The sequence below is a fragment of the Idiotropiscis lumnitzeri genome, chromosome 15 (genome assembly GCF_059441095.1).
Source record: "Idiotropiscis lumnitzeri isolate Australia: NSW breed Sydney's pygmy pipehorse chromosome 15, RoL_Ilum_1.0, whole genome shotgun sequence".
In the NCBI taxonomy this organism is placed as follows: domain Eukaryota; kingdom Metazoa; phylum Chordata; class Actinopteri; order Syngnathiformes; family Syngnathidae; genus Idiotropiscis; species Idiotropiscis lumnitzeri.
The window spans coordinates 475,426-499,460 of record NC_142405.1 but is presented as its reverse complement, the minus strand read 5'-3'; the positions used below and the strand labels follow the sequence as shown (position 1 = coordinate 499,460).

Below are 24,035 nucleotides of genomic sequence, written 5' to 3'. Positions count from 1 at the left end.
AATTCTCCCCTAACACAAAACTGAAGCGGGGATGCGAAACAGAAGAGTCAAGTTAAATTCTCTCCATTTTGTGCCTAAATGGGCTGTTAAAAAAAAAAAAAAAAGATCTTCATTTGCAACATTGTAAAGTGGGAGAGTCTCCCACTCTGATTGGTAAATTCAAACAGGAAGTCAGCCATTCGGATGTGAAGCAGTCATTTTGGGTCAATTGCTCAAGTTCAACTGACAGACTCCCAGGAGGGGATTTTCCCAAATGAAGCCCGTTTGGAAACACTTTTCCAATGACGATGAAGACAATTTGGATTCTGGACCAGCGATTTTGTGTGACGTGTTATCTGCTGGCATAAAAAAACTGCTACAACAATTCTTTTTTTTTAGGCACTTCCAGGACTAGCTTGCAAGCTAGCTAGCTAGCTTTGACTGGGCAACACAGAAAGTTAGCCAAAGGGAATGGATATTTTCTATAAATAACAAGCATCTGCGGTGAGTACGGTATTTTCTATTTTTTTTTTTTATTTGTTTTTGTCATCTTGGCAAATAGATATTGTCTATTTTTGTTCTACTGTAATGTAGAGATCTGGAGTTAGTGATATGGAAGGTTTAACTCGCGTAGCTTTCTTTATTAATGACGATATTTATCCTCAAATACACACAATGACTCCGTTGCTCTGTATGCTGTGCATAGTTTTAATGTGTTTTGATATGTTATTTTTCCACGATGATGTATTAAGAGGTGGATTAGGTCACTTAAAGGGCAACTCAAGGCAAAAAAAAAAAAAAAAACTTAGATTCAGCCCATTAGTCTAAGCACCGTATTCTGATAATTATTGCGTTTGTGGAACATGAATTAAGCAGAACGATTGTCTATCAGAGGACTTCCATTTTGGCCTTCTACTGCCCTCTGCTGTCGACTGAAATTGACGTCAAACTGGGCTTGGGTTTGCATTGCAAAGTCGCCACTCACCTGCTTTGTGCCTTTGAACTCGTTCCTATTCAGCCTTTTTATTTTGTGGAACAAAAAGAACATGACGGTTGTAGCGCAACCAGGGGTGCACTGGCCACCGGGAATCTGGCCCAGCGTGTCTAAGCGTGAAACCTTTACCTGGAACCTGCATTCGCTTTTTCAATCGTTCTAGCCCACTTTTGTGGACCTTCCATTTGCTGATGTCACATTACACCAGCATCCAATTTGTCAACAGGGGCTAAAAATGTCATTATTCTCAGCCCGGTGATAACAGCAGACCGTTTAAATTGATTTCTGGCGGTCAATACGCAGCAGCTGCGCTATTAATCGTTCCGTTTGTCGCTGTTATTCTTCTTTATGCATTGCTAGTTTTTTGTTTTATTGTCTTGTTTGCTCATCTAATTTAGTGTTGTTGGATTGTTTGGCCTCCCCCTTCTTCCAACTTCTTGCTGCAGGACGGCTTGTTGTCTACTGCCATCTAGTGGTCACAGGGAGCTTCTGTCTGCTGGTTTGGAGTGTGCTTTAAAAGCGAGCGTGTGCATTTGTTGTATGTCTTCATTCAGAGCTTCACAAATGGAACGTGTGAAGATTGGTTTTGTCAAAAGTGTTGCATCATTTACTGTCAAATGTTGTTGCTCATAAATGACGTCATCACGTTGAAATGTGAGGCAACATTTTTTCTTCACATTTACTACTTCTTCCTGAAAAAAGAAGAGTCATTGTAACCAGAGCCCACCCACCATGCAGCTGTTTCGTGTCCCACTCCCAACTCAAGTTATCTTCACTTTAGGCTGTCGTTTCGCAGGGCCACCAATAGGAGGCCTTTGGGTTTATTATGTCAAAAGCCCCCCACCCCCAGGCTCAACACTGGCGGAGCCCCTTTTTTCCTGCAAAATTCCATCAGCAGACTGGTGAGCTCTTCCAGGAAAGACGGACGGCATGCCGCAATCTGGAAAGAATTAAACAACCTGCCTGGTGAGCTGTGGAAGGTGGGCGGGGGGGCTGGGGTGGGGTGGGGTGGCGAGAGTGGGGGAGGAAAGAAAAAGAGACAGGAAGTGAAAAGTTAGGGTGGGGTGGGGGAGAAAAGAAACTGAATACAAGATTGTTCATATACTGCCATTTTTTTTTTGGACTGGCTTTGCTCTCTTTTTTGGCCCATCCCTCCCACACACACACGCACACACGATCCAGACCACTCCCCCTGGCAACTCAAGCATTTTATTTCTATTTAAGTTTGGAGCAGCATTTTTGCAAGCCCTTTATTTTAATGGGTGAGAAACAAACAGCAAAAAAGTGTGTCTTGTATGCATGTGTGTGCGTGTGCGTGGGTGTTTTCTGGATTTCATCACTCTTGAGGGAGAAAAATCTGTGTACACAAGCATGTTTTTAGGAGCACAAATCAGGTCCCCATAATTGGAGTTCAGGTATGTGTATGTGGGTGTGCGTGCGTTTGTGTTATGGTATTCATCACTCGTGGGAACAAAAATCTGTTCACACAAGCGCATTTTGGGGACCACAAATCAGGTCCTCATTTGTAGTGTGTCTGGGTTGCCCATCACTCTTGGGGAACAAAAATCTGTTACATCACCACATATCAGGTACTCATAATACCATGTAGATCTGTATGTGTGTGTCTGTATGGGTGAGCATTCACCACTTCATCCATGCCTCCATTATCCTCATGAGGGTTGCGGGCGTGTTGAAGAGCTTCCCGGCTGTCTACAGGCAGTAGGCGGGGTCACACCCTGAACTGGTTGTCGGCCAATCACAGGGCACACAAAGATAACCAACCATTCACACGCTTTTCTTGTATTCCACACGATTGGGGACCACAAATCAGATACTTGTCTGTGTGTCTTATGCATCACTTTTGGGGTGCAAAAATTTTGTTTGCATAACTGCATTTTGGGGACTTTAAATCAGATTCCCTTAATTTGGATGCAGACATCTGTGAAGTTTTTCTCCTCAATGGGCTTGTTGCCAACCGTTTGTGTGCCACCAGTGAGAAAGCGCCAAGTGTGTGTTTATGGTCGCGAGTGAGGCAACCCGAACATCCTTTCCCATGTGAACGTATCGGTGACGTCACGCGACACTTATCGAGGGTGAAATGGAGCAAATGTGAAGAAGGCTCAGATGTTTTACGGCCACAAATGAATCTTCAGTGTTTCCGAGATGTTCATGTTTTATTCAGAGAGGCCCCGTTTCGTCGTATCCTCTCGTGCCCTCCTCGCATCCACTTCCATGCCTTCGACTGTATTTCAAATGCGATGACACACTTAGCCGTTCATTAAAGAGAAACGGCGCGAGTGACTCCGCCGCCGTTTGTCTTTGTCAAAATTCCACAACGTGGCCAAGTTCAGTCCCCAAACAAAGTTTATCTTTAGGAAACACTTTCCAACTCCCCCACCCCCCCACCCCACCCCCCCTTGTCTCTTCCCACCGTCCTCGAATGTCCCCGGAGATAGCGCCTGTACTGAAATAGCCCTCCCTGCGTCCACCAACAAATAAACAACTCCCCAAATACATGTTCAGAAACACACATGAACACAAAGTGAGTCAAATGAAACTTTTTTTTTCACAATTTTCAAGCCACTCTAAGGTGTGTGTGAGAGTGTGAGAGAGACATTTGACAGCCACTAGAAAAAGGATGGTAATTGCCCGTAGTTGCCACAAGATGGCAGCAAAGCGCATGTCTCGATTAGACACGACTTTGGCCTGACTAAATCAAGCACCTCGCCTCCATGTCAATTTTTTTTTTATCCTTGTCCCCGGCATGCCACTAGATGGCGACAAAATGCAGCAAGGCTCCCGCTGAGTGCGGAAAACTTTTACGAGTTTTATCAGACAAGCTATTTTCAAAACGTTAATGTGTGAAAATAACCCATGTGTGGAAACAATTAAATGTACCTTATTTGGATAATAGATTACATGTTAAACACATACTCGGCGTATTTTATTTTCTTACATTTCATTCCAACTGTTGAGGCACTTTTTATTGTAGTTTTTTTTTTTTTTTCAACGTGATTAAAAATCCACCTCTTATAGTCCAGCAGAGTATTTTTCCTTACCAGGAAAAGCAAATTGAACCATTTCATGCCCGTGTTGTCCTCTTCACCTCGGAAAGCCTGCAGACCACACACACGGAAGGGTGAGGGGTGGAGCGTCCGCCGGCAGATGCGAGTCGAAAAATGAAGTTCTGCCTTGCCTTCCATGCGTTTTGCAACGCCATCGTTTGCGAGTCGCGAGCACTTCCAGGATGACTTCAGCATTTCGGCGCGATTGTGTCATCGCATTCCTCCTCGGGCCCGACCCGACTGTTGAAATATCTTTTTCCATCTTGCAAAACCAAAGCTGCTCACCGCTGGAAATGGCCTAGAAATACCGAACACATGAGAATATACGTTGGACGTGTTCACGTATTGTTGGCTTCGTGTCAACTTTTGTCGCCGACATTCGAATCGTTAACCAAAGCACGAGTCCACGAGTCACTCAAACAATTTCATTTTCATTTTAAACGCAGTCGTCCCTCACCCTAATTTATTTCAGGTTGCTCAATGTTGCTCTGTCGTCTGGAAGCCGTTGATTTGGAAGCTTTTTCTTCTTCTTTTTTTTTCAATTTCAAAAGCAGTTTGCGATGAAGGCATTCTGTCGATGTTGCTCGGCGGCAGTTTGATGCTTAGAGGGTCAACCTTTTCAACTCTTCACAATTATTCAAGACCGGTACAAAATGTTCCCTTAAATGCGCAAATTTCACCACGGCAAGAAATATGCTGTCTGGAATTTTTGTGGAACGCAAAGAAGTTTTCAACGGTGACACAAATGCATTTCCTTTCAAATAAGTGAAGTAGGTGAAAAGTCTGAGCACATTTCATTGTGGATTTTGCATCGAGCAGCAACGCCGATTATCATTTTTGCCGTGAGCGCAGAAACGATGAGTCACTTGGCTTGATGTTTCCATCCTCCGCGTCTGTCTGCGTCAGCCCGCTCGACGACTCGCCCTCGCTGTCTTCCCGAGGTCTGGCCTGACATCCACTCAGCCGTGAGCACACTGGGGCGGGTGGGCGTGGCTTATGACGAATGGTCGGCGGGGGATGGGCAAGGGGTGGCGGGCTCATCAAGGGGTCACCCGCGCTTGGTTGACTGACGGAATGAGTACACGCTCCATTCCTCCACTTTTACGTCTTAGCGCCAGACGAATTTGGACCCACGGCCAGTTTTTTTGCAGATGATAAAGAATATGTGCCTGTGACTATCATGTTGTCGGACCACAAGTGTTGCTTTAGGTTTTAACGTACTAGTTTCATTAGCCCGTCTATGGCATTTTGCATTCCATCTTAGCATTAAGCTAGGAGGTCATTTGAGGCAACGTTGTTTGGTTGCTTGAAATACACGAGGCGTCATTCTGCGTTCTATCTTTAGTGTAACTTCAAACTGGACGTGGCAATAAACTAAATTGTTCAATGTCTTCTAAGCTTCTGCTTGATGTGAAGTGATTTGACTTCACTGCCACGATCCAATTTTTGCTTGCGAGTCAAAGCAAAAAAAAAAAAAATCAGGGAAAGAAAAACGAGGCGATGTGAAATGCTAGCATGAACGCTAACAGCATCAATTTTATCCGAAGAGGCCAAAATGTCGCGTCGGCGTCACACGAGCCGATCAAAGCCGCTCCTTTCTTGCTTTTGACTGCGTAGTTGTTGACATAAACACACCGAATCGGGGAATGAAATGGACTTGGGATGTTTCCCGCTTCAGATGAAGCATCAGAGCCATCACGGAGGTGGCACGCTGCCCATTTCCCCTTTCACACAGACCGTAAAACTTTTGACTTTGGAGTTAGGACAAAACAAACCTGAAGGCGAGCATTTCCGCAACTCTTGCCGATGATGATGCACTCGGTGAAGCCGTCGTAGACGACGTATGTCTCATATGTAATAAAACGCCGGTCAAATACGCGTGCACTCGTGGGAACGGCCGACTCGCCGATAAAAATCCAGAAGAAGAAGTTAGTCCCACGCTGCCAAGGAGGATGTTGGCGCCTCCCCAAGTGTGCGCACAATGCCCTCGTTGTTTTCCAGCGCCGGCGCATGGCCACAGCGCGGCGCCGCGCCGCGTCGCTTGCCAGGAAGGGAGAGATCACAAAGGGTCACATCCCATCAGGCCAGCGTTGAACTTTGAACCTTCAGTCCCTCTTCCACTTCATCTTCTTTAGGAGATGACGACAGAGGGCCAATGTTGGGCACGGCAGACACCTTCTTATTTTCTTCGAAGTCAATTAAGACTTTGTCACAAACAATTGTCACTCAGGAAACGTTTTCAGAGACATTTTGATGATCAGACTTGAGCTGACTTGGATTGGAGGCAACCAAGCTCAAATCTTTGCAGATTATTGACATTCGTTGACCTCACTGAGGAGCAACAATTCACTTTTCGGTGTTCTTTTGATAATCGAATCATCGTTCAGTGACCATGTTGTTCGATTTCTGTTGCCCTCCGTGAATGCAGATCGATGATCTTTTTTCTTTTTTTTTGTCAAGACGGAGGACTTTTTGCAACGTTTGCAAGCATCGACTTTTACTTTGGAAATGCAATGGTCGAACCAAACCAGGAACTGAATTCAATTTGTGTCTTTTCTGCTCGGTTCATTGCGAATAATTTTCAGTTTTTCACAAACCGGATGGTAATCATGAGATTTTCGATCCAAGTTATGGATGAAGTGAAAAAGCGATTTGAATTGCAACTGTTAGTTGCAGCTTCAGAAATGACTTGATGGACTTGAGAATATCGATGACACAATCCAAATGTTGGCTCTGGATTGACACTTTGAGGTGGAATTGAAAAGCAAAGCAAAGCGAAAATCGTTCTTTTTCCGCTTGAATTTCTCCAACCTGCGAAGCCTCCAAAGCTAATTTGCTGACAAGAAAAGCACACAACTTAAGCGCCTTCTGTCAATGACAAACAAAACCTCAAATAACAAACACACATGGCATCAATTTATCCCGGAATCGTTTCCGCCTCGCCTCGCCTCTCTCTGTCCCGTCCAGCTCAGCCCGGAGGGACGCACGCATGACTGGAGGGAGGGTCGCCAAAAGACGGCCGACGCCCACTCTGCTCCACTGCAGCCTTCTTCTTTTCGACGTCTTGTTTTCTCGCCGCCACGCCCTCACGTGTATGATTTAGAACGCAACTTGAGCGTTTCAAGGAGGCGGAAAACGTTCTCTGAAAGTGCATCGTGCAGTAGTTCATCACTCTTAGTACTCGCCTTCGTTGACTTTTATGGTGTTGTGATGCGGGACAAGCTACAAAGTGTTTCCTTAAAATCCAATCATGAGTCCTAACGGCGTGTGCTTTGAACTAGGGGTGGAAAAAAAATCGATATTGCAATAAATTGTTGCGAACTCTGTCGCGATAAATAATCGATAGCCTGGCGGCAAGTATCGATATTTGAAAACACCCATAATGGATTGCCCTCGTCGTCACCGTCCGTATTTAATCTCTTTGTGGGGTACGCTAACCCCGCAAACGGTTCTAAAATTGCCGGGATCGGCGGCCGGTGAAGAGTGTGAACAATTTACAATAAAAGAACTCATGCAAGAATGGCGGAAAACCCAGAAAAACAAATCAAAGACCCACCGGCGAGTTTCCACTCAAAAGTGTGGAGACGCTTCGGTTTTTACGAGACACGTGACGGGGGAACTGCTTTGCAAAATTTAACATCAACGCCGCAAATCTGCAAAGCCACCTCGTTCGCGATCACGGTGAACGACCGGTTGCCATGGTAACAGGCCCTGGGGTATTTTGACAAAAGGACATCACAGACATGATATATTGCCAGGACACAACAGTTTTTAATGCCGAGTGACAAGCGGCGCAAAAAAGATGACGGGAACATCCTCGCATTAGCGTCACAAGATTGAAACCGTCCTGCAGCGTTTTTCATTCCGATTGAAACTCTCGATTGTGGCGGCTCGCTGCATGTGACTTCAAGCGAACGTACGCCGTCATAGAAGCTTGACTTTTCAATGTTATCAATAAGCGTTAATGATATTCATCAATGTGAAGACGCGGATCATGATGATCATTTTTCACAAAGCTAGGAAAGGTGTCAATATTGAGACTTCTCCGACATCGCCAGTCTGCCTTTTCTAAAAAGCGTTTGGGGTTCCCCGGGGTGGTGTAATCGTCACCCTCGCATTGGTGTCACGAGATTGAAATGGGCCTGTGGCATGGAAATGTCGAACTGACGTTCTAAACGCTCCATTGCGGTGGCTCTCATGTGATGTGGAGGCGTGCCTAAAGCTAAGCAGCTGGCGAGCTGGTTTACAAATGGCGGCACGCTTGTGGACCCCAGGCTAGCCAACGCATCGGCCTGACCATTTGGAGCGTCGCGATTCAAATCGCGACTCTGGACGTTATTTCGACGTGTATTTGAGTGCGGAGACGTTGCCGTCCATACTGTAACCTTTCGATGCAGAGGATAAATAATATACGACTGCAATTACTCTTGTCTGTCTACTTGCTGCACCGTTTGTGTTGGCTGAAAGATTAATGCATAGATCATCATTAGCATTAGCATTAAGCTAGCAAACTGAAATAAAAAACTGAGAATTGGTGGTGATCGGACTGTAAAAAGTGACTTGAGAAAATTAGGAAGAGGTGAACATGGCTTGAGCGCACACATTCCATGAGAAGAATGCGAATGCACGAGCGCGGACGCGGGGCGTTTGAGGAGGATGGATCCAATGTATAAATCAGAGCGAGCGGGCGGGAGGAGCGGAACCCAAGGAGGCATGCTTAGGTAATCATCCCGCTTTCTCCAGCGGGGCCGCAACTGCGGGGCCCCCGCCAGGAAAGGCGGGAAGGGAGGGCGGGGGTGTCGGGGGCCTTGCGGGCTTGAGGTCACTGCTCTCGTCCGCGGATCCCCCAGCACTGTTTACAACGGCCGACACACAAGTCGGCCATTTGGCGGCCGCAGGCATGCACAGTGTGGTCGCCTTTCCAGAGCGCTGCTGCGCTGCGTGCTTGGGATGCCTTGGGTGTGACCAACGAGTGGGCGGGACACTGCACACACGCACACGCGCACACGTGTTTGTAGGGTACTGTGTTGTAGTTCAGTGTGCACAGACAAATTGGAGAGGCACACAAATACTTTTTTCACACTCACACGGGATCTTGTGATCGCAATTTTGCTGGCAAATAAATGACACGCAGTTTGTGTGTCGTGTTGCAGGATGAAGTTTACTTGTGGTTTGTTTTCCTGAAGGAAAGCGTTGCACTCAAGTGTTTTGTACAATGTGTGTTGTGCGTCGTCATATCGTGTGTTATCGCATTGCAGTGTGTTGTTGTATTGCGTTGTATTTTGTTGCAGTATGAGAGACGTGTGTGACGTCATGTCGCGTGTGTGAGGGAAATGTTGCTGCCTGCTTTCTGAAGCTGCCGGGCCACACGTTGGACGCTCCGAAAAAAAGAACATTTCGACATGTTAGTCGTCGTCCAACAACAACTTTCCCACACTTGGAAAGTAACAGAATGCGAACTCAACGATTGAGACGTAACTTTCAATTGATTCATGATTCAACGGAAGACTCCGAAGTCCCGCCTTCAGGTTTCGGATTGCATTTTGGCCTCACGAAAGCGTCCAAAGTCCAAAGTCAGCCACATACTGTCAATGTCGGCGTTGCATAAAAAAAAAAATTGTGCGTTGTCGTTATTGTCAGTTGAATTAAAAAAATTTTAAAAAACGGAACTAAGCTGACACTCGTGTCGGCTTCTGATAAAAGTGTTGCTACGTTAGCGTTCACGTCGTTCTAGTCTGACGATTTCAGGGAGCCTGACTGGCTTGTTTTCTTCATTTATTTATTTACGGGCTGGAGAGATTCACGAATCAAACGCATGACCGCAACAATCAACAAGCGTCCTTGGAAACCACCCACCGCTGAGCCACTCACACACACACACACTCACACCCACACACACACCCCCACCCCGAGCACGCAGAACACGCAGAGCATTCATTTAACAGCAGCATCATGATCAAGCGTGAGTGTGAAAAGTATTTGCTGGCAAATGTTTAATAGGCCCCCTGCTTGTTCACCACTAAGCCGAAGAAATATATCCCTATATATATATATATATATATATATATATATATATATATATATATATATATGGCTTGGAATTTGATGTTGATTGTTAAATCAAAGGATGATGTCGGCATTCTTTTGCCGTCATTGTGAGCATTTTTTTGCTGCGTGATTCGCTCAAGATCGCCACACCCTTTTCCTCAGGGGACCTGAAGCGGGACACATGTTGGGTGGAGGTGGGAATGGGGACGGGGACGGGGGTTGGGGGGTTTGGGGGGGTGTTCAGGTCTCATCTGGAACGCATCAAGTGTCACAAAGCATCCCAGCATCCCTCCTCAAGCTGGGAGGGGCGTGGCGGCCCGTCCGAAAGGGTCCACAACTCATACGTGCGGGTCCAGCTGTTGGGTCTTCACACGAACATGAACGTGTGTATACGTTGGACAAGTCACTGGTGAGCTCGCGGACCTTTTTTTTTTTTTTCCTTCCTTATCGTAGGCGACGATGTGCAACATCTGCTCTTTTATGGCCCCTTTGGCCACATGTTGACTGATGAATGCTGACAGCAGCTTTGTTTACGCTTCAATGTTGAAAGACAATATGAAACTTTTTCCCATGGTTTTGCGGTGTCATTTTGTGGCTTTGGTGTTTAGAGTCCCAACACAAGAGCGTTCACGTAAAGGACGTCTTACAAGTTGACATGAGCACAAGTCGCGAAACATGATCGTCTTCTCAAAACGGTGAAGGAGGATTACCGGAAAGCGTAATAGTTGGCGACAAAAATCAGATCACGAGGCTTCCAATTTGTCATCCAAACTTTTTTTTTCTTCGAAATAATATTTTACCTCAGACGTTTCGCTTTTCGGCGCGTGAAAAGCTTGTTAATTACCATTTTTTTTCTCGCCATAAATGCCAATTTCCCTCTTGAAAGATGGCATTTCAGCACATTTTGCAGATAAACACTTACGCGTTAGTCGGCCATGATTGAAGTTGGCTGTGACCGCTCCCACAATGGCGCCGCCCTCCCTCTCGCAGATCTGCCAGTGTGCCAACATTGGGTCGGACAACATCACGCTGTGTTTTCACACAAACAAATTGAAAGAAAAAGCGATCAAGACATGACGACAAAATATTACTTTTTGCAGAAATTACCGTAGACGGGTTGCACTCATATTGTGCGCCATCATATCAACGGAAAGATGTTGTTGTGATAAGTCGGGATGAGGAGGCGGCAAAAGAAATGTGGCAGCTGATTGCAAAACACTGATGCTGTTGTTGCCCCCCCACGAAGGAATGCGGCAATGCTAATGCACACACACGCACACTGGGCTGCCATTGTGTGTGTGTGTGTGGAGGCGGGATGCTCAACCAAATTTGGTGTCATCTCAGCTTAAAAGACATGCAAAAGAGAAAAAAAATATTTGAAGCAAATTCCATATTGGACTCCCCAAAAATTCTTCTTTTTTTTCCCCCCAAATTCCATTTTTTCTATTCTTCCCATGAAAGATCTGTTATGTTACATTTTTAAGTGAAATGCAAAGATTTTCGCTTCCAATTCTGTATTTTATCGACAACTCATGACATGTCCAAATATTTTGTCACTCTTTACTTTGTCTTACTTTCCGTCTTTTGCTTTCCAACCTTAGAGTGTGAGTGCTTTTGCTTCCTCCGAACAAAGACGCCAAATTTTTGGTCAAAAAAGCGTAAAAGCCAAATATGGGCACGCATGCGGCTGTAGGCTGTCAAAAGAAGACACGCACACTACTGGGAGAGGCCGCTGGAATGGAGAAAAAAAACAAAAAAAACTCCTGATAACGAGCTGACAAGAGTTGTTTTTTTCTTCCCCCGGGAGTTGTAGTTGGCTCGAAGGTGTCGATTTCCAAACAGGCCGGAATGTATCCGAAGACGGACTTTGATTCCAAAGGAACGCCTTTGCGGCCACTCGGACGGTGAGGTCATGTGATGATGACATCGCCTCCAACAGGAAGCCAGCGACTAATGGCGAGCACATGTTCGGGATCGGCCCGGTGCCACATCACGTCACGGCTCGAGTGTCTGATTTATTGTGTTGTCGCGGCCTGGGAGGGCGGGTCCCGCCATTGCTCAGCGGAGAGAAATGAAAGCCACGCCCACCAGTCCGTCGTCGGATCCGACACCCGTCGCGGCTCGTCGAGCTTCAAAAGCGCACCGAGGCAGGTCGGCCGAGCCGCCGTCGGCGTTGCGCAGTGGCAACAGTTCTCGGGAAGTGTGCGATCCCTCCAACGCGGGTTCCGCAGCTGCCCCGCCCCCTTTCAGATGTGCTTTTGTAGGACCTTATCTGATCGCCGCTAAGTGGCCAAACGCAAACACAAAACGAGCGGCACGGCAAGGCCGCGCGGACTCTGAGGATGGACCCGAGCCTCACGCGCACGCATGCCACCTGGAATGAAGTCAAACTCCAGGTCCTTCAAAATGGCCGCCAGTTCCGTCAGAGGATGGTCAGGGCGCTTCTACGACTGTTTTGTCTTTCTCAACACAGCAAAGTCCAGCTTGTAGAACCACAACTTAGAAGATCCAATTTACCCACAGCAGAACCAAGAAAACTGCCCTGGGATCCCAACAATCGGCCGTTTATTTCGTAGGACGCTGCAGTCCAATTTGTGAGTTCTTCTACTCGTCACCGGGCCATCGTGACGTCTCTTTGTCTTCCCGAAGGTCACGCAGTCCAGCGAGCGCAACGAGACACTCGACCAAAGACACTCGAGTGCGGCCCAATTGCCAAGCTTTTAAGGCATTGGCACGGGCCCGGGAGATCGGATTCGACACACGCACGCTGAAAAGCTGAGAACACATCTGGAATGTCTTCAGCAATGGAGGGAAGTGAGCGGAAAAGGCTTCACTCGGATCCGTTGACATGGCCGTCCATTCAGCCGGCGTCGTTCGGCAACGTGATTCCGCAGGTCAAGGGTCATTGGGGTGTTCCGTCATTCTTTCCTCATCCCAAAGGGAATGCAACAGAGTCCAGCCGTTGCGCTAAACCGGTGCAACGAGAGCCAAAGTCCGATTCCAAAGTCATTCGGCCAAGGGCAACGCAGAATTACGTTCTCTCGCAATTGAAGAAATGTTCCAAATATTTGTTTCCGCTTTTGTGCATTGTCACAAGAGTTGAGTTAGTTGAGGCAAGCGAGAATTGTCTGAACGAGCGAGCGCCTGCGACCGCACCGTCCAAGCGTGACTGCGTGACCCGCAAATGACTCCGGCGCGCTTTGGCAACGGTGCCGTCATTCTTTTTCATTCGCAGCTGTTGTGCAGCTCAATTCCAAACCGTCGACTCAATTCCCTCCAGGACTATTTGAGCAAACTCAAAGACGTGCACGTTACCACGGCAACTCTTCACGTTGCGAATGTCACAAGTCAAAACGCACTTTATGTGCCTTCAAGCAAAAAGAGTTGAAATGTTTGACGAGCTGAAGCGTGATGGGCGTGCCGTCATTCCTCTCAATATCTCCCAAGTAAAAAAAAAAGTTGAGTGGAGCTCAGTTGGGCTTTGACCCAAATCCCAAGTCCAGTTGAAGTGTCGACCGGAGTCCCGCGGCCGCAATCAACCTCGCGCAGGTGGAAGCCCGATCAAACGCTGACATTCTTGTGGAGCCTTACGGCGGCGGCGTAATATGACGTTCGTGTTCTCTTTTTCTCTTCGCGGTTGCCCAAAGAGAAACTTTGGAACCCGCGACAATGTTTGGCCTCCAGGAGCTCGCCTGGCACCTCAACTGCGGCGGAGGCGGAGCGTCACATTCTCCGTCGGGTTGCGCGTGTGCTCGATGCCATCGCCGCCGACTTTAGACGAGAGGAACGTTTCCGCTCTCGACGTTCTTCGAGCGACTTTGCGCTTCGCACAACCAAAAAGTGTCGAGATGGAGATCAACACGCGTTGCCTCTCGCGTGGCGGGAAACTTGAATGCAAAAGCGATTTGAAACAAGTTCCCGCCAAACACGCGTGAAAGTTCCTTCGGCCTGAGACGTCCAATCCAAAGGTCCGAAACTGTGACTCACGCCGGAACCGTTTCCAAATTGTCGACACGTTGACGTTGCAAGAATCCCGAGCGCAGTCGGGTGATGCGAAGCCCTTCAGATTAGCGAGAACAAACCCGAGGCGTCAGATTGCCTTCTGATCGAGTTCATGGTCACCTCCGGGAAAAAAAAAAAAAAATTCCCGTTCAAATTAGGACGACACGCCCCCGACGTGCTTGGGTTTTGGGTCCGCCGTTTTGCTTGAGGTCATCTTTTCGACGGACCTGAAAGAGAGCGAGAACGTGGTCTTTGCGTGACGTACAACACGCAGTTTGCTCACAAATCGCCTAAAATGCCGCAAAGACGAGGCGTGGCGGCTTCACGTTTCGCCGCACAATGTCTCCGACTTTAGTTACTTCCAGACGTGTTTTTGCTTTAGAGCGATCGTGTTGTCTGTTAGTAAGAAAGAAAAAAAAAAAAAAAGAAAAAGCTTTTCACCGTGTAACCAAAACCGTGAACAATTGCGTTGAGCAACAAAAGGCCTCCGGTTGAGTTTTGAAAGCCGAATTTTTAATTGTCCCGACATGAAATTTATGGCGTCGTCGGATTCCAAAATGGCCACAAATAACTTTGAGCACGTTAACATTTTGTAACATTTTGAGCACTTGAGTGGACTTCCACAGAATCTGAAAGTCGTATTGCGTCATCGCGTTGCGAGCCGAGCACGAGCGCAGTTGCATCATGTTTGCAGCTGCGTCGGGTCGCCGGGCACCGTCTCCACCCGACAACCCAAAGTCAGTCGCGCACATTGGTCATGTTTACCAAGTGAGGACGTTTTTTTCTTTGGACTCTCTCCTCTCCTCAGTTCTTCGCTTCAATCGGAAGTTGGTAATCGGTGTCAAGGAGGTCTGCTGTCGCTTTAAGGTTTTGCATTTTGGGGAGGAGCTCAGTTTAGCCTGGGTTGTTAGCGGAAGTCTTGGCTATGTGTGCGCGTGTCCACTCAATAAAGTTGATTCTGTCTCTGATTTAGAATGAATCTGGTCCGTTTTTTTCATTTCATTTTCCTGACATGACTTTCGCCTTCTTCCGAGCGTCACCTGATGGTGTGACTCGTCTTCATCAGCTGATGTTTCATGTCGGTGTGCATGCATTTGCTGGTGCAGTTGTTCCAAATCACGTTTTAGTTCAACTGGTTTGCAAAGGAATTCCCCAAGTGGGAGAAACCCGGAATTCAGCTCAAAATGGCTGACTTTGTCTTTCATTTTGCATGCTTACTCACCACTTTTTTTCCGTGTGCCTACCTCGTTGTTTTTAATTCTTTTTTTTTTTTTTATTCCCATGGTTTGAAAACTTTGTCATTCAACTTAAATGTGGTGCCTGGCCCCCACTTCCAAACAAAACGCTCAACGGTCATGTGAAATTTCAGGCATGCATAACTCCTTGACACTATTGCGGCGTGCATCAAGTCATCGCAGGACAAAATTTCGTGTCGATGGTCAAAATGGTATCCAGGTCTTTTTTTTCTTTCTTTCTCTCCTCTAAATTTCCCAAGTGGCTTGCAAGCAAGCAAACAGGCACAATGTGTACCTAAAAAGTGTGAGTGATAACGCAGGAATTTGACAGTTTGACTCATAGAAATGTGTTTTTAATGGAAGTGCAATAATGGGGAACACACAAATCCTTTGGAGGGCTGTCCAGAGGAGTTGCTCGGGCGGGAAGAAGAGTTGAGGGAGAGAGAGAAAAAAAACGAAAGAAAGGAGTGTGTCTGCGCGCGTGCGTGTGTGTGTGCGTGTGCGTATTGTGGCTGGAATCGGATTGGAGTGGATCGTGCTGGTGTGTGACGTGCAGGCCCCTGCAGGGCGGTGTTCTGTTGTGCAGCGCGGCCCAGAAAAAGTGCGAGTGGGGCGTGCGAGTCACATCTGGAATAGCAGCGAGCGAGCGAGCAAGACGCTCGAGATCCTCACGACATTTTGCTTTCTTTCCCCCTTTCACGGAAACGTTGACTTTTTGTAAGTTGGGACATGTTTAAGGACTTTTTGCGTCGTTTTTGCAACTGTTGTGTTGTTTTTTTCGGGTTTTTTTCCCCCCGCTCCCTTCCCCCCCCTCCCCTCTTTTCCCAACCACGCAGCAGGAACTTCCCCACTTCTCCCTGGACTTTAACGCGAACTTTTTGGACATCGTTAAATATTAGACGAATGATTTAAAGCGCTCTTTTATCTCTTTATAGGAAACTAATGGTGTTTGTTCGAGTTTCCATCGTCTCTTTCGAATTTCCACGCAGGCTCACTTTTTTTTCCGCTTCCAAACTTTCTTGAGTTTGATGTACTAATTATATGATTATATTTTCCTACCCCGACGTTCGAGTACGGATATAAAGTAACACTCTAAACTGGACATTTCCCCGTAGTTTGCACTTTTGACGTTGGCGGTGTAAGAGGATACTTAACTTGTAGAAGTAAACATTGCGGTTCATGGCCACAAGTCAGGAAATGTCGCCATCTATCGGCGCAAGCCCGCAAGTGCACTGACGTTTTTTTCTTTTTTTTTTTTCAATGTTCAGTATTTCAATGTCACATCCAGTTTCTCTTTCTGTTTGTTTCCTGGTAGAAATACTTGAAAATGCTGCTCATCCTGCTTGGAGTGCTCATTCTGCACCTTATCATCCTCATCCTTCTCATTGTTTCCACTGCAGCAAGTGTAAGTCTGGTTTCGTGCATTGTTCTACTCTTTGGAATGTCTTCATCCAATTTGATTTACTCTCTTCCGTGTCTGTATTTATTTTCTCACCTTCCAAAATAAAGTATCACTTACTGCATAAAGTATTAGTTACTACTACACTGTTCACTGTGTAATGATAAACTGTAAACTATATGAATTTAAATATGTATTTACTCTTACATTTTTCTTGGTGTCAAGTTAACTTATATATGTATTTTAGAATATATCTATATTATATTCTGTGTATGTGTGTGTATATATATATATATATGTATATAGTGGGTGTTTAGGATTTATTTTAATCCTTTTTTTATCCCATTATTCTTTCCATGCTTGATGATGCCATTTATAATTATAGTATATATTTGTGTATTGTATTATTTTTGTATTTCCTTGAAAACCTACTATTTTTGAATGAAGTGAAGTACTTGATTGATCTTGTTATTGACTGTAGTAGTTTTAAAAATATATACTGTTGAGAGCGTGGTGCAGCACTTGACTATTGGCTAACAATTTGACCAGATGACCTGGGCACCCCCCATACAAACCCCGCCTCCTTCTTACTCCATTGCTCTAAAAGTGTACTTTAACCTGAAAGCGTCTTGATGTTGTTGTTGTTGTTACCAGGCCTGGACTGTAGGTGGCAGCATTAGCAAGGACCTGTGGTACAACTGCCTGAGCAACGATGTCGCCTATCAGTGCACTCCCGCCAGCAACGAAGGTTTGCCACTCCATATGCAAAAGCATCATCGGCACGCACGCACGCACGCACGCCCGCCCGTGTGTGTCTGTCTGATGATGTAATGTGGTGTGTTATGTGGACCAGATTGGATCCAGGCGGTGCAGGCCCTGATGATCCTGGCCGTGCTCTTCTGCTTCTTCTCGCTAGTGGCGTTCGTGTTCCAGTTGTTCAAACTGGTGAAGGGCGGTCGCTTCTTCTTCACCGCCATCTTCCAGATCTTGGCCAGTGAGTACTCAATCGTGTGCAAAGTCGAACCTGGGCGGGGTCGCCCGTTTTATTGTCCCCTTCAACACCAAACGAGGCAAAAGGAGTGCATGTGAAAGCAGTTTATGACGATACAGTTGTCACGAAAATAATGGACTTCCAAAAATATTTGGCGAGTTGGTGAATAAAATGGTTTGACCGTAAGCTTCAAGTGGGCGTGACAATAAACAGCTTGAGGCAAGCCCTTGGCTGCTATTTGGAAGAAATGTTCATTGTCTACTCGGGGTGAAAAATTTAGAAAAACAATCGGAATGCATTTTCCTCCTCCACAAAATTACAATTTAGTTTGACATTACTTTGGTCACGGTCCTCTTCCCTTGCATATCTATATTACAATAAATAATCACATTTATGAAACACAAATGTTTTTTTAGGCAAAGGAAATGTGAATTAATAGCTTAGACAGTTTATTGAGTTGAATTAAAGTTGTTCAATCGGGAAACACTTGCCGTCCTTTAAGTGTTCTGCAAAAATTCGACCAATCAAGTGCGGCATCAGTAAATCACAAGTCAGACTGCAAGAGGAATGCAAACAAATCAGTGCTTTTATTTACTAATTGTAGAAAAAAACCAAAAGAAAAACTTTGCCGTTTCCAAATTGCATTTTGCACGGGACGCATTGCGAAAAGCGCAACAAACGTGGTCCCCTACGTGCCGATTGTAGGTCTGTTTGTGATGTGCGGCGCCATCATCTACACGGTGATGCGGACGGACGACTTGCCCGAGTCGCAGTTCGGCTACGCCTACGTGCTGGCCTGGGTGGCGTTCCCGCTCTGCCTCGTCAGCGGCCTCATCTACATCGTGCTGAGGAAGAAGGAATGAGGGAGGGCGTGGCGGAGGAGCTCCAGGAGGAGGCGTCGCACTGTGCCTATTGGCCGCAGACCAACAACAAACAGACTGACATCACGAGCACGCCGCAAGCGTCGCCCAAACGCGGGTCCAAACTTGCCGTGGCTTTCCCAAGTACAAAGATGATGTACGTAGCTCCGTCTGTGGTTTTTAGACATATTTATAGCATTTTTACATTCCGCGTGTTGTACATAGTGTTGTCGTCGTCGTTAACATTGTCTCCCTCGTTGTTTGTCAAGAAGAGTGTGTGTTTCTCTCACACGTCATGCAGCTGTGCCAAAGAAGTGTCGCTTTGTCCGCCAGATATTACGCTTCCTGTTTTATTGTGCCTTTTTTTTTTAATGCTTTGAAAAATGTGTACTTCCTGAAGGAACTCCTAACAATTGCATCATGAAGTCTCTTTTTTTTTTGAGAGCGTGTTTGTTACTTGATACTCCAAATTAAAATGTTGCATTTTAGTTTTGATAAAATGGTGCTTTTAAAAAAAACAACAAAATGTACTATTCTTGAAATGTATAGCCTCTTTCTTGTTTGCGTATCTACTATGCGTGTCGTGTCTTGTGATTAATTCGCTTTGTTTCAAGTATTGTCAGTATTCTTCTAAATAAAACTTCACTTGATTAAAAAAATATTGCTTCAAGTTGTGTTGTTAATACAACTATGCTAGCAAAATTATTTCAAAATTTTAGATATTTATAGTCTGTAAATATTTTATTCACTACGTAAGATTACGTTGAATTTATGTCGATGATGATATGAATGACAATGCTTGTTTTATAATTTACGACGTTTCATGGCACAAGAAAACACGTGCACTTGGCCAAGTTTTTCTTGGATTGTCTTTTATTTATGACCTAGACAAATACTGACGTTAATTTAATCATTCCGATTTGCCCATGTACAAATTCGGATTCCGTCGTCGTGGAGAAAACGTAATCGAGTAAAAAGGAATAAAAATCCTTTACAAACGCAATGACTAGTTCTGGCCACTAGAGGGAGCCATCAACACACTTTTAAAAACGACCCCTAAACTTTTTTTTTAAATCTCGCAAACTATAAATGACTGCATTATCTGAACCGCATGTCCTAAAAATATAGATCGAAGACATTGTTCAGTGACACATGTTTAAGAAATGTTCTGCTCCAACATCCATGCTAGAAATGTCGCTTTCCCAACTTTGTGCTTTTTTTTTCGTTGGCAACGCACAAAGACAGAGAAGTAACATGACATTAATCTGCTCACGAGTTGGCACCAGTGTGGATTATTGAGAGAGGATTGTGCCTGTGATCAAAAGCACTTTTAGATGTGTTTCACGTTTGAGCATCAGAGACAAACTTGAAGAGTTTGGAGCTGTGGGACAAAAGTAGACACAAAGCTGAATTTAAATCGGAGCGAGTGGGAGGAATACAGAAGTTAGCAGAATGATTTTGTCCACTACTGAACTTGAACCTTTGCTCACTTACAAAAGAGACACTATATTTATAATTTTTATGTTTTTTGATGTCATCCCGCCTCTGTTACGGTTTGCAAACTGAAGTTGTTTGGTACGCCTCGTTCCGTGTCATCCATCCTTAATCCGAATCCATTCACCGTCCTTGAAAAAGATCAGCGACAAGCAAAGAAGGCAGAAAGGTCGCAGGCAGAGCGACTCAGGTGGCATCCGCCTCTGTGAAGGCTTTGAATGTGCAAAAGCGCTTTGTCAGGTTCTGCTCATTCCTAATCACGCCAGGCAAAATGTTTGTGGAAGGCGTTTGTGTTTGCGCGGCCGGCTCGGCGTCGGCTCGATCGGTTCCGGTGGTGACGCCGCGGCAAAATCCACAATGGAGCCGGCTGATGGCGCCTCCGATGGGGACGTCGCGTGACCACTCGCTCTTCTTCCCATCCGTCCCGCTGCCTTTGTTGTTTCTCAGCACGTTCGGCCGCCTTCGTGAAGAAAAGGGGCGGGCCCGCTTTTATTCAGCGCTGATTTCATCACGCCTATAAATGTCGGGCCTAAATTAAAGGCCGTCTCCTGGCCGCCCTTTATGTCTTGCTAATTCACATGAGCCCACTTTGACGGCAACGCCGACGAGTTCCGGGCAAACTTGCGCATAGCACCTGACTTTTTTTTTTTTTGCCACCCTTGCTGCACTTCCAATAATCGGATGCAAGCAGAGGATCGAAAGAAGAGAGATGCTTTGGGGGCCCAAAATGCTGCTTGATGAGTTCATGTCTGTCGTTCCTTCATCCCACAAAGAAATATTTCCTCTGAGGAGCATTTGGTGGCTCAATATGGCGCTTGGCTGCGTGTGCGCGCTCGCCCTTCTGTCACAAACCGTGGCCGCGCTCGCCACCTTCTTCTTTGTGCGCCGACGTTCCTCCTTTAATTACGCAACAATGCGAGCGTCACGTTCGAGCAGAGCCCAGTCCAAATTAGAGAGGGCCGTCGAAACGTCAGAAGGCTTCAAACGAGTTTCTCGTCTTTCAGACGGAACACATCATTTGGCGGCGCTCACGTGACGCGACGGCAGAAGACGCGAAAACGCGTTTGTGTCAACTTCGGGTTTCTGCGGCTGCATCGCGACGGCAGAACGCCAGATGGGCCGCATGGTGCGGAAATGCTCACTTTGTCTTGCAAATCGTCATGGTGCCAGCGGGGGCGGTCTCGCCACAGTGGGAACTTTTCCTCCCGCAGTGACAGAAAGTCGCCGGCGAGTGCGGCAAACGTCGACGTCCAATTTGTTTTGCTCTCAAGTGGCACCGTTCACATCTGCGCCACGGCAACGGCCATCGGATGTCGTCAGCGTAAATGCACAGAATGGATGGAAATACTTGGTGAGGTGACGCGCGCTCGCTGGAGTTGGAAACCAAAAAAGTTCAAAATCAGCCAGAGTGAAAGCGCAGAAAATGAAATATGCTGTAAAATTCGGTGCTTGCCCTCCTTTAAAACGATGACGAGGACGACTTGTTTTTTTTTTTCTCTCGTGCGCTCGCCGTCAGTGCCTTCTCTTCTAGTCCTTCACATGTTTTTCTTTTGTCTTTCTTTTTTCCTTGCACTCGATTGTCGTGAGAGCAGGTTGTCAAAATAAACGTCCTTCACATTTAATAGCGCCACGGGCCAGTCGGCTTTACAAAAGTGTTTGGGAAAAGTCTGAACTTGTGCGCGAGTCGCGGTGACGCGCCAAACACTCCAGACGCCTCACCGCAAAAACAATAAAAAGTCGAGCAACGTCGCTCTCCTCCAAAGAGGCGCGTCTGGAACGTGACATTTATTTCACCGCCGAAGCGCCAACACAGACAACCGAAATGTGTGGTCCGAGTCCGCAGAGAAGAAGAATCTTCATCGTTTCACTCCGCATCAACATAAACATTTTCTTTGCTGCCCGCCAACAAGGACATTCTTTGGATTCCTTCATGGCAACAATAACGATTATTAGCGCTCAGCTAATGAGCCGGCTAACCTTTCAACATTCTTACATCGATGCTGTTTATTGAGCTTGTGTCCCCCCAAAAAAAGTCAAGCACCCAAAAAGACCAAAAAAGAAGCGAATATTTTGCAGAACTTTTTTTTCGAACAGTATTTGAAACACGGCCTAGTATGACGCAACCTTGATCAATGACTTTCACCTTCGCGTCCTTCCATTTATGCTACAAGTTCAGACTGCTACGACACGTTAGCTTCCCACGCGAGCGGCTAACATCCTTTTTTTTTTTTAAAGAAAGGACTTTGGTCTGGACGTCACTTTCGAGTCTCCGCTGTTGGAGTTGTTTGACAAAAGCAGTGAAGTTGTTGAACGCTGTTCGCTTCATGAGCTTGCTGCTAGCTCGTGAGCATCTGACAAGCTTGGTGAACAATTTCTGTAACTTTGTTGTTTGTGAAAATGTCGACATTCTCGGTCCCGTGTGGTTCGCCCTTGTCGAAGTCAACTGAAAAAAGATGGCCGCCGAGGCTGCGCTGCTCCATTTGCTTTGAAAGTAAATGAAGGAAAGTTGCGCGCGAGTGCGCTTCATGTCCGTCTTAAGCAGCTTTGGCAAAGACGACGTAATTGAATCGTAACAGGCTTTTACACCATGATCATTTTCTGCACGTGCGACTTGTGTTCTTTTGGAGGGCAAAAAGGACAAGGGAAAAACGGAAGAAGAGCGAGTTTTCTTCTTGTGGCCTGTCCACTCGGTGACTTGGTGGGAAAAAAACGAAAAGAATTCCGTCGGTGCTGAAGTGTTGACTCGCTGTCGGTGGGAAACTCTCCCTTTTTTTGGACTTGGGGCGTTGCGCTCAACATCTCGCCGCCCGGCTTCAGCCCCCGTCGCCATGTGCGTACTCGAGCGAATGGCCGAGCGGTCCAAAAAGGCGAACGGAAGCAACGTACAAAGTTGCCAACTCTTTTCAAGTCTCCTTTGGCGTCGCGTCTCGGCCGCATTCGCCATTTCGAGCGTCGAGCTCACAATGTGGAAGCAAAAGCTCTCCTGAGGAACAAAGTAGAGCAAAGAAACATGTGGAGCCTTTTCGCCGACTATTGTATCAGCACGGGGATAATTGAATTAGCCAGCTCTGTCGCTGCTGATATCGAGCACGTCATGACGACCCGAGTCACGGGTCGCCGCTCTCTGCCTGTGACCAGAAAGGGAGACGACAATTGCTTAACTGTGCAGCGCTAATAAGTGGACAGAGCGGAGATAATGCACCGCTTCTGGAAATGTGTCTTGACATGAACTAGAAAGTGTGCGTGTGTGTGTGTGTGTGCGCGCGTGTGTGCCTGTGTGTATGCAGCAATGAGGACCTGTTCCCCTGAACTGAATCTTAAGCCCCTCCCCCTCATTGTTCCTCCTGCATTCTGATGACCCGGTGGCATTTAAGTTTGGTTTCATTTCTCATGCGGCAGTTCTTGAGCCCGCTTTCTCGCCGTGGGAGCATTTTGCGAGTGTACTTTATATATCCGACATCACAAGTGGCCAAGTGCTCGAGTTTGCTTCCCCATTTGGAAGTTTGGGACTCGGCACCGAATGTCCCGTGCGGAGCTTTTCTGGTTTTCTTCCCTCAAAACATGTTTGACTCAAAATGTGAGTGAGGTTGCTCGTTTGCCTCATGTGTGGCGAGATTTGACATGAGAAAGGCTCCAGCTCACCGCTCATGCCAAGAAACCATTTAGAAAATGACGGAATGAAATTTCATTTTCGACTCGGCATCGACCGCTCAAAGCTTGAAGTCGACTAAGCACGTGTCGCTTTGCCATTTTACAAAGCCTGGCTTGTCTGTCCGGATCGATTTTTTTATTTTTTTCATCAAGAAACAGACGCAACATCGGCAGCGTCCGACATCGCGTCTGTTTCGAGTCGGAGCAACAAGTCATCTGAAAATCGCAGAAATGGCGTCTGCAAAGGAAACTAGAGCTCGTCATTTCGCTAAGTGACGGCGCCCCGCTGGCGCCATGGCAACGCATGGAATTCAAAC

The 24,035-nt window shown here is 46.5% G+C and overlaps 1 protein-coding gene across 2 annotated transcripts; it reads left to right on the top strand.

Annotated features, from left to right (window-relative positions):
- The first annotated feature begins 170 nt into the window (after positions 1 to 170).
- LOC148322003 (peripheral myelin protein 22-like) lies at positions 171 to 19,226 on the top strand. 2 transcript variants are annotated; one of them, XM_088317823.1, is made up of 5 exons: positions 171 to 483; positions 16,639 to 16,728; positions 17,377 to 17,470; positions 17,576 to 17,716; positions 18,419 to 19,226. In XM_088317823.1, the coding sequence occupies exons 2-5, from the start codon at positions 16,651 to 16,653 to the stop codon at positions 18,574 to 18,576; spliced, it is 471 nt and encodes a 156-aa protein (XP_088173949.1). In that variant the 5' UTR covers positions 171 to 483; positions 16,639 to 16,650; the 3' UTR covers positions 18,577 to 19,226. The 2 variants fall into 2 exon arrangements, with proteins under 2 accessions (XP_088173949.1, XP_088173948.1); XM_088317822.1 differs by lacking the exon at positions 171 to 483 and adding an exon at positions 15,832 to 16,040.
- The last annotated feature ends 4,809 nt before the right edge of the window (positions 19,227 to 24,035 follow it).

Bases quoted from the DNA above. Each gene is read 5' to 3' on its own strand.
- LOC148322003 (XM_088317823.1), top strand. From the start codon at position 16,651: ATGCTGCTCATCCTGCTTGGAGTGCTCATTCTGCACCTTATCATCCTC. The intron at 17,471-17,575 runs GTTTGCCACTCC...TATGTGGACCAG, and splicing joins CACTCCCGCCAGCAACGAAG to ATTGGATCCAGGCGGTGCAG. The intron at 17,717-18,418 runs GTGAGTACTCAA...TGCCGATTGTAG, and splicing joins CATCTTCCAGATCTTGGCCA to GTCTGTTTGTGATGTGCGGC.